Here is a 10,438-nt window from a genome sequence, read left to right as displayed (position 1 = left end):
AGGTCATTTTGCCTAGTTGTTTAATGGGCTCCTAATCAGACCTAGGTTAAGTTAGTTGGGCTTAGGTTAGGTTAAGTTTGGTTATACATACAGTACATATATACCCCCTTATACACTGACATTAAAACCCATCATATAAAAAAACGGGAGGCAGGTAAAAATATTAACAGAAAACTTGAATTTAAGGCGAAACTCTTCTAAAAAGATTTATTTCACCAACGTTAAATATAAGTGGACTCTAATTTTCCGATGTGTGTGTGTCTGTGTTTGTGTCTGTGCCTGTTTGTGTCTGTCTGTGTGTTTTCCACTGATCCAATCTCGTCCCGTCGTTGCTAAATTTCGAATTAATTGTGTTGGAGAAAAAACTTGAGTTTAGCGAGAAAAAAAAACCGCTTGAATTTTCTCCTGAATTTTGGTGCTGCCTCGTCTGTATCGGTGTTTGTATGTTGCTGTTTGTTTGTTTGTGTTATGTTGTGTTGTGTGTTTGTATTGAGGAAGTGATGTGGTTGGGTATTTGTGTTAGTGCATTGAGGAGTGGTGTGTGTGTGTGTGTGTGTGTGTGTGTGTGTACTCTCTCGGTAAAAATCTTCCCCCCCACACAGTCTTAACAGCTAAACGAAGGCCCCCCCCCCCCCGAAAAAAACCTTCCTGGATTACAACTTCAATATACAGTAAATTGTCCGGGCCCACTTTTGTCCAGTAAGCTGCCAGCTGACCCATCATCTCTTTTAATTGTTTCTCCCGCCCCCATCACCTTATTGTCTTCAAGGTTTGGGTTTTGTCCGGGTTTTGTCCAGATTTTGTCCAATGTTTTGTTTACGTATTCTTCAGGATTATGTCACCTTTTGTCTTTAAGGCTTTGTTTTTGTCCAGGTTTTGTCCAATGTTTTGTCCAAGGTTTTGTTCAGGTTGTTCAGGATTTTGTCACCCTGTTGTCTTGAGGTTTTGTTTTTGTCCAGGATTTTGTTCTGTTTATAATAAGTTCGATAATAATAATAATAATACCGGCCTTATACATAATTAAACACACACACACACACACACACACACACACACACTCACACAATACACACACACACACACACACACACACACACACACAACACAACACAGCACAACACAATATTTCACGGTCTAATTCCCTCTTGGTTTCTGCTGCTGAGTTGACATTTCCGAATTTCGTAAAAAGAAAAAACATTAAAAAATTAATGACGTCGACAGATATTAATGATGTGAGGTTTGTTTTGTTAGAAGGCTCTAGTATCCAGAACAACGCGAAATTAAAACCCTGTGATTGTTTTATGGTTGATGGAGCATCTAATTCATCGTGAAATTAAAACGCTGTGAATTTTTGTTCTTTGGTGAAAAATCTTAAACAACGCGAGTTTAAAAAGCTGTGATTTTTTTTTTGAGGGAATAACTTAAGGAAAGCGAAAATAAATTGCTGTGAATTTTTGCATTGGAGTTCCCTTACCAGCGCAATATTTACAAACTGTGAATATTTTTTTGTTGGTGTAGTGAGTATCTTAAACAATGCGATATTAAAACGCTGTGAATTTTTGGATGATGAAGTATCTTGGATGAGGCGAAATTAAAAGTATAACTATTTGGGTTATGGAAGATGTCAGACAATGCGAAATTAAAATTGTGCATTTATTTTTATTTTTATTATTACTTAAGTTGTAGTAAGTGGGTTTTAAGTAAGTTAATACATAAATAGAACTCATGAGTGTCTCAGAAGTAAAAAAAATAAAGTGCTGTAAAAAGTTAACTTAATTTTAAATGAGTAAATAAATAAATAAAAGCCAGAGAGCCAAGTAAATACGATGTAAATATGTCAACAGGAAATTATATAAATGAATGATTAATTTGGCCAATAAGCGTGAAATTTATAAGTAACTTCAATTATTATCCTCATAGACCATCTTCTCTTCCTTACGCTCCCATCATAGAAAACGGAGAATATGGAAGGATCATGTGGTAGTACTCTCGTCTGCCTGTCTGTCTCGATGAGCGAAGTATACTGTCCATGCGATAACTTGAGGGAAACTTCACATATTTTAATGAAACTTAGTGTACTGTTTCACATCATTAATATCTTGGTTAAGTTCGATAATCAGCTCCTTTTATTGTTATTTACCGAAGTTATGGCATCATGTTGGTCTGTGAGGTAAATATGGGCTGAGAGGGAGCAAACTTCACCTTAATTGGTACTTTACAGGTTATAACTTCCACCTTAATTAGTACTTTACAGGTTATAACTTCACCTTAATTAGTACTTTACAGGTTATAACTTCACCTTAATTAGTACTTTACAGGTTATAACTTTACCTTAATTAGTACTTTACAGGTTATAAGTTCACCTTAATTAGTACTTTACAGGTTATAACTTCACCTTAATTAGTACTTTACAGGTTATGACTTCACCTTAATTAGTACTTTACAGGTTATGACTTCACCTTAATTAGTACTTTACAGGTAATTTTGTTTGTTTTTTGTTTATTTTATTCTGGTATACATAAAAAATACCAATAGTGTTTTTGTTTCATAATTCATACCCCTAAAATTCATCTTAATTGGTCTTGTGTTTGTTAATAGCATAGGTTACAGGTTACAGTATTATTTATTTGCAGTTAATGGTTACAAATTAGTTTATAGTCTTGTTGTAGTTAGTGTTTGTAGTTTACAGGTAATTGTTCTATAGAAGACGCATAGTTAATAGTAGGTGTCATAATTAACGATACAAGTTGTAGTGAATAATACTAGTGAAAATCAATAATACTAGTGAAAGTCAATAATACTAGTGAAAGTCAATAATACTAGTTTAAGAATACGAGTCCTCCTAGTTCATAAAAGACCCAGGTAAAAATTTCTAGCAGGTAAGGTGTGTGAATCAAGCAAGCAGGACACTTCTCTGAAATTTACGAGGAACATCTGTTAGTAAGTCAGCACTGGTGGGGGGGCCAGAGAGATTACAGGGTGTCACAGCACTTGAGACATGAGTTGATATACGGTGCTGGAGTCTGGGGGTCAGCTATTAGAGGTCCGGAGGTGGGGGAGGGGGAAGGAGAGGAGGTTAGAGGAGGTTGGGAAGAAGGTTAGAGGAGGTGGGGGGAGGGGAGGTTAGAGGAGGGGGGAGGGAGGTTGGGAAGAAGGTTTGAGGAGGTGGGGGGAGGGGAGGTTAGAGGAGGGAGGAGAAGGAGGTTATGTTGGTAGGAAAGTTTATGGGAGGGAGGGGAGGTTGGTGGAAGGTTAGAGGAGGTGGGAGGGGAGGTTAGAAGAGGGTGAAGAAGTTGGTTATGCTGGGAGGAATGCTTATGGGAGGTGGAGGTTGGAGGGGGAATGTGGTGGTCAAGTTGTGGAGGGAGGAGGTCATGTTTGGGTCAAAAGTAAGAGTATGGTGTTTAGTAAGCTGACCTGTAACGTCATAGAATTTAGTGACGTTGTACACATTGGTGACGTCATGTATCAACCCCACATACACATTGGTGACGTCATGTTTCCTCTATTAAAAGGGGAAAAATAGGATGGCGTAGTTGCGTCACGTGTCATCCTCTGCCGTAGGATATTGTGCAGGATACCATTTTCCTCCATCAGGACAAGACTGAAGGACTCTCTTGACAAACTTCCTCAACAACGTCCTTAATCAATCTCCTTTCTTTTTAAGCAATCAATTTCAGAGATCATTAGTCAAGGGGGGTACGTAGTGCTAAGCCACACACTGCGATAGGGGCGAGCGTCGGATGTCCTTGGTCTGAACGTTCCGACCTTAATGAGTCTGCTGGTGTACTGCCAGTGGACTCGACCCGGATATTCGTCACCAGGAAGGAGTGATTAGATTAATTGGTGACGGACGGACGGAAAGACGGAAGGAGGTCGGAGGAGGAGTGAAGGAGGAGAAGATCTTGGGGTGAAGAGGAAATTTATTATGGCCCAAGTGTGACTAATATACTGTATAGTGTTATATAATTATACACATACTTATATAGTTATATAGTTATACACTTATACACTTGTATACTTATACCCTTATATAGTTACGAGTATACAGTACATGCCATGGTAGAGAGTGAATGGGTATAGTGAAACAGGTGATAAAAATTAACGTAAAATTTATGGTATAGAATATAATTATGAATGTATTTACTTATATCTCGTTGGGCAGGTGTGTCGTGTGTATTGATCAGGTGTGTCGTGTGTATTGATCAGGTGTGTCGTGTGTATTGATCAGGTGTGTCAGGTAAACCAGGTGTTATGTGTATTAGACGTATTAAGTATTGTCATTTCACATATTTCATTATCTCAAAGACAGAAATCAGAGAGACAGACAGACAAACAGACAGACAGAGAGACAAAGACCATCATTAAGGAGATACCAAGCTGAGAAAGACAGTGTTACCACGTCCCTTATAGGCACCAGCAAGTTAGGGAATTGGATTATCATGTTGTTGGTAGAACTTCTGATTGGCAATGATGTCGTTACGATAATTCTTTGGGCTCCGTCAGAACACCGGAATCATAGACTCGGGAAGTTTTACGTGATTTTATTTTTATTGTAACTTTAGGTTTTTTTTTATGATACGTGTTATTTTTCTGACTTAATAAGGTACGAGAAAATAGTGATGAATTCTTTAGTTGTGTTGAGAGTTGGGCGATAATTATGATTACACTTAATGACTGATGATGATAATAATAATATAAACTTTTCAAAGACAATAAGAGAGAGAGAGAGAGAGAGTAATAATAGAGACCAACATAAACTTTTCAAAGACAACAAGAGAGAGAGAGAGAGAGAGAGAGAGAGAGAGATAATAGAGACAGAGGGCCATCATAAGCTCCTCACAGCTCGCCCATAAATCATACATTTCTTCTTTTTAATTACACGCTGCAGGTGAAGATATATTCACCCTCCCTCTCTCTCTCCTCCCTCCTCTTTATCATCCTTCCTCCCCCTCCCCTGATTTACGCTTCGTTGTCTGCAGGCTTGTTTGTTACTGTCTGCTTCTCCCATGTGATTGTCTGCATCCCTGGCGGCTATGTTTACGTCCTGGTTGCGTTGCGTCATTGTCTGAGCTTTAAGTTTTTGTTTGTTTGACGTCACTATCTGCGTCTATGATGTCACTGCTTACTTGCGTTGCGTCATTGTTTTCGTCCATATTGTTATTGTTTACATGTGTTACGGCATAGTTTACGAACACGAGGGTCATTTTCTGCTTCGATGATGTAATTTTTTTGCATGTGTCATCATTGTTTATATGTGTGACGTCATAAAGTATAGTTCGACATCATCAGTTATACGCGACAGCTGATTACATGTATGACGTCATTATATACATGACGTCATCATTTAGAATTAGACGTCAACAGTTATATGCAACATCATCGCTTCTCTCTGTGGCCCCGCTATATACAGTACATTCTAGATATACCAAATGATTTGTGGCCATACTAGGGCCCCGGGAATTTAATGGGTCTATTGGTAATAAGCCCTGGGACCCTAACTTGTGTAAACACGTCAGGGTCCTCCACGTGACTTTAACAGGGTCCTTAAAGCCCCCATTAACGTAACAAAGAGGTCCTTGGCGTATTTAAGGGCCATATTAATCTTACAAAGAGGTCCTTGCCGTAATTAAGGGCCATATTATCCTTACAAAGAGGTTCCTGACGTATTTAAGGGCCATATTAACCATACAAAGAGGTCCCTGACGTATTTAAGGGCCATATTTACCTGACGAAGAGGTCCCTGACGTATTTAAGGGCCATATTTACCTGACGAAGAGATCCCTGACGTGTTTAGGACTGTTAACGTCACACAGAAGACCTTCCTGACGTGTAGGGAGCCACCAGCACACGCAGCAGAAGGCTCTTGTCTGCACAGTACCCGGCAAGACGTGTGGGGCTCAGGGATTAGGGCGGGAAGGAGGCGCAGGCGAGGGCGTGAGGCGGAGTCGTTTGTACCTCAGTTTATGTTCTACTCTTGAAGGTTCGCCAACAGGTGCCACATATTCTTGCTGTTCTGTTCCCCCTGTTCTTGATATGTTCTTCTTGAGGTGGCAACAGGTGCCACATATTCTCGCTGTTCTGTTCTCCTTGTTCTTGATATGTTCTTCTTGAGGTGGCAACAGGTGCCACATATTCTCGCTGTTCTGTTCTCCTTGTTCTTGATATGTTCTTCTTGAGGTGCCAACAGGTGCCACATATTCTCGCTGTTCTGTTCTCCTTGTTCTTGATATGTTCTTCTTGAGGTGCCAACAGGTGCCACATATTCTCGCTGTCCTGTTCTCCTTGTTCTTGATATGTTCTTCTTGAGGTGCCAACAGGTGCCACATATTCTCGCTGTTCTGTTCTCCTTGTTCTTGATATGTTCTTCTTGAGGTGGCAACAGGTGCCACATATTCTCGCTGACCTGTTCTCCTTGTTCTTGATGTGTTCTTCTTGAGGTGCCAACAGGTGCCACATATTCTCGCTGTTCTGTTCTCCTTGTTCTTGATATGTTCTTCTTGAGGTGCCAATAGGTGCCACATGTTCTCCCTTAGTCCCCTAACCCCCCCCCCCACACCTCCCACCTTTCCCTTAAACGTCTCCCTTCCCTCTCTCTTAATCAGGTCCCTCACCCCTTACCTCTAACCTCTCCCTCACCCCTACCTCTTACCTCTCCCTCACCCCCTACCTCTCCCTCACCCCCCCTACCTCTAACCTCTCCCTCACCCCTACATCTTACCTCTCCCTCACCCCCTACCTCTTACCTCTCCCTCACCCCAACCTCTAACCGCTACCTACCTCTAACCTCTCCCTCACCCCCTACCTCTTACCTCTCCCTCACCCCTTGCCTCTAAACTCTCCCTTACCCTCTCCCTTACTTCTTACCTTTCTCTCGCCACCTCTCTCACTCCCTACTCCCTCCCTCACCCTACTCCCTCACCCCTCCCCCCTACCTCTACCTCTTAAACTAGCAAGCCATCTTTAAAGTAACATGGGCGGGGAGACGGGGAGCCTTTACTGCGCCTCTAGACTCCAGTAACAACATTACAGTGACGCCATAATCTGATTGATCTCTCGGTTTTTTTCCTGAGGCTCGTGGTGGCCCTGATGGTGGTAGTTGTTGTAGTGGTGGTAGTGGTGGTTGTAGTTGTTGTAGTGGCGGAGATGGTTGTAGTTGTAGTGGTGGTGGTGGTGTTGGTGGTGGTAGTTGTTGTAATGGTGGGGGTAGTAGTTGTTGTAGTGGTGCTGGTAGTGGTGGTAGTTCTTGTGGTGGTGATGGTTGTAGTGGTGGTAATGTTGGTGGTGATTCTGATATCTCGCTTAACCTAGACAATATCCAGGAGAACTATTAGCATTCACACACACACACACCCAACTTAACACCTCCTCTTATTAACCCTAAAATCCCTCCTCCTCCTTCTTCACCATCTTTCCTCCTTCTTATCCCCCCCCCCAATTCCTCCTTCTCCTCACTATTCCCCCTCACTCCTGCTCCTTCCCATCTCTCCTCCCCTTTACTCGCTCTTTCCTTCACCATCACCGTGTCCTCCTTCCCTTCCACCCTTTATTATTCTCCCCCCCCCCCTCGTTCGTCCTCCCCCTCTCCACCACACTACCTCCTCCTCCTCCTGTACCCATAGATCCTACAGAAGGAGGCATCACAGTGGTCCTTGACGGTTATGGGGTCATCGTACAAGAGACCTTATTCCAGAATGGCTCTTTACCTGTTCGTACTAAAACATGGACAGGTGAAAGACTCGAATTATTGGTGTATTATTCCCGTGTTTACTTCCTCTAGGGTCCTGGGGTTTGGGGTATTTTCCTCTGGGGTCCTGGGGTTTGGGGTATTTTCCTCTGGGGTCCTGGGGTTTGGGGTATTTTCCTCGGGTCGTGGGGTTTGGGGTATTTTCCTCTGGGTTCCTGGGGTTTGGGGTATTTTCCTCTGGGGTCCTGGGGTTTTGGGGTTTCCTCGGTCCTGGGGTTTGGGGGTATTTTCCTCTGGGGTCCTGGGGTTTGGGGGTATTTTTCCTCTGGGGTCCTGGGGTTTGGGGTATTTTCCTCTGGGGTCCTGGGGTTTGGGTATTTTCCTCTGGGGTCCTGGGGTTTGGGGGGTAGTTTCTCTGGGGTCCTGGGGTTTTGGGGTATTTTCCTCGGGTCCTGGGGTTTGGGGTATTTCCTCTGGGGTCGTATTTCTCCAATCGTGGGGTTTGGGGTATTTTCCTCTGGGGTCCTGGGGTTTGGGGGTATTTTCCTCTGGGTTCCCTGGGGTTTTGGGCATTTTCCTCTGGGGTCCTGGGGTTGGGGTAGTTTCCTCTGGGGTCCTGGGGTTTGGTAGTTTCTAGGGTCCTGGGGTTTGGGGGGCACTCTGGGGTCTGGGTTTGGGTATTTTCCTCTGGGGTCCTGGGGTTTGGGGTGTTTTCCTCTGGGGTCCTGGGGTTTGGGGGTATTTTCCTCGGGTCCTGGGGTTTGGGGTATTTTCCTCTGGGGTCGTGGGGTTTGGGGTATTTTCTCGAATCGCGTGGGGTTTGGGAGTATTTTCCTTTCCTTGGGGTCTCTGGGGTCCTGGGGTTTGGGTATTTTTCCTCTGGGTTCCTGGGTTTTGGGGTATTTTCCCTGGGTCCTGGGGTTTGGGGGTATTTTCCTCTGGGGTCCTGGGGTTTGGGGTATCTTCCTCTGGGGTCCTGGGGTTTGGGGTATTTTCCTCTGGGGTCCTTTTTTAGGATTTTAGAATGTTGGGTTTTTTTCGTCTTTGGTGTTGAGGCTTTTATGAATTTTAGGTTTTTTCTGTAAGGTTTTTGTTCATGTATAGTTTTTTTTTAAAGAATTTTTAGGGGGTTTGTGTTAAGGGTTTTAAGAATGTAATTGTGAGTTTTTTTTTAAGATTTCTGTTTTTTTTTAGTAATTCTATCTTGTTTCATGTTTTTTTTTTATGATTTTGTAGTTTTTTCGCAACAAGATGAGGATATTATTTTTTTATGCAATTTTAGATGCCATTTTTTCCTATGATTGGAGGTTTTTAATTTTTCTGGCTTTTTTAGGTAAGGTTTTTAACATTTGGAATTTTTTTATGCAAGCTTTTATGAATAGGTTTTTTTCCTGCAAGGTTTTTAAGAATTTGTAGTTTATTGTGTGTCAAGGTTTTAGAGTTTGTGTTTCTCGTGTAAAGCGTTACGGCCTGGAGTCATTTGTGAAGTTATTTTGAAGCCAGGATCGTTGTAAGGGCAGAAAACGATCCTCCGGCTAGTTACCGCTGCTAACTCGCTCGTTTGCTGGTGCAGACGACACTTGGGGTGGTTGGACGGAGGTGATAACGGCAGCAACCCTCTCCGCCGCGGGCAGATTCAACCCAGCCGCCATACCGTCAGTATCTAGCTACCCTGCTGTCCGTCAAATTCTGGCTGTGATCTCATCATAGGTCCTGGACTCGTGGGCTGTGTTCCCAGACCTTCACCTATCAACTGCCAACTCTCTGGTCATCTACCGCATACCACGACCATCAATTCACATTCCGTCGGTGCCCCGGTGTTCTCCTGCCTTTTCAAGACGTTGCTGAGTGTGGAGTGAATGGACGCTTCCCTGCCCTGAGTGTGCATCACCGTGTTCCAGAACCTTCCCCAGGGCCACTGCCGTAGGAAATATTTGTTCATTGTTGACTCCATTTAATTGATTGATTCCATTAATTGCTGACTCCCCTTTATTGTTCGATTCTATCAATTGTTGACTCCATTTAATTGTTTGAATGCAATTAATTGCTGACTCCCCTTTATTTGTTTGATTCCTTTAATTGTTGCTTCCATTAATTGTTTGACTCCCGTAATTATTTGATGATTGTTGAGTGGTGTCAGAGTTTTGTGTTATATTTTTATAGTAAAGAGATGCCAATCTCTAACGGTTGTTTGTTATTCCTCGGAAAACCATGGTCCTTGACTTTCCTATATTAAGATCCTGATTAGCCTGGTAAGGGATTTCTATCCCTAAGTCCCAGGCCTTTACAATCAAGGGATTGATTTCATTAAAAATAATACCAAATACCCCAACAAAGTATATTAAACCAAACAAGTTCTGCTGACTTATTCCGAAAATGCTTTCAGTTGAGCGTTAGACTTGTGAAGTAAAGAGTAAACCAACCAATTTAGTTGGCTGCCGATTCAGGTTAGGTGAGATCATGGCAGCACCAGAGTAAGTTATCATAACACCGAGAAGGCGACTCAAGAAAGAAAACATAAAAGTAATTATTATTAACTTAAACAATGATTTATAGACTAACAAACCGTGACCCAAGAATGGTTACGAACTTAACATGTTAACTCGGTAAATATAACTAACAGTACAACACCCGATATAGAACTGGGGCCAAAACTCAACATTAAACACAACACAACACCACATAGGAGTAAGGCCCGACATAATGAGAGTGATGCCAGACTAGAAAATGTCTTGGTACTCAGTTGGCTGC

At 42.5% G+C, this 10,438-nt stretch overlaps 1 protein-coding gene across 1 annotated transcript; it reads right to left on the bottom strand.

Annotated features, from left to right (window-relative positions):
* Positions 1 to 7,715: 7,715 nt before the first annotated feature.
* LOC121873656 (proteoglycan 4-like) lies at positions 7,716 to 8,693 on the bottom strand (the record flags this gene model as incomplete). Its single annotated transcript, XM_042377303.1, has 1 exon — positions 7,716 to 8,693. A coding segment is annotated over one exon (978 nt), but the record flags the coding sequence as incomplete, so codon positions are not given.
* Between the last annotated feature and the right edge of the window lie 1,745 nt (positions 8,694 to 10,438).

This window comes from Homarus americanus, unplaced genomic scaffold (genome assembly GCF_018991925.1).
Source record: "Homarus americanus isolate GMGI-L3 unplaced genomic scaffold, GMGI_Hamer_2.0 scaffold11931, whole genome shotgun sequence".
Taxonomy (NCBI): Eukaryota; Metazoa; Arthropoda; class Malacostraca; order Decapoda; family Nephropidae; genus Homarus; species Homarus americanus.
Note: the sequence above shows the minus strand (reverse complement) of the source record. Positions and strands in the feature narration are given on the sequence as shown.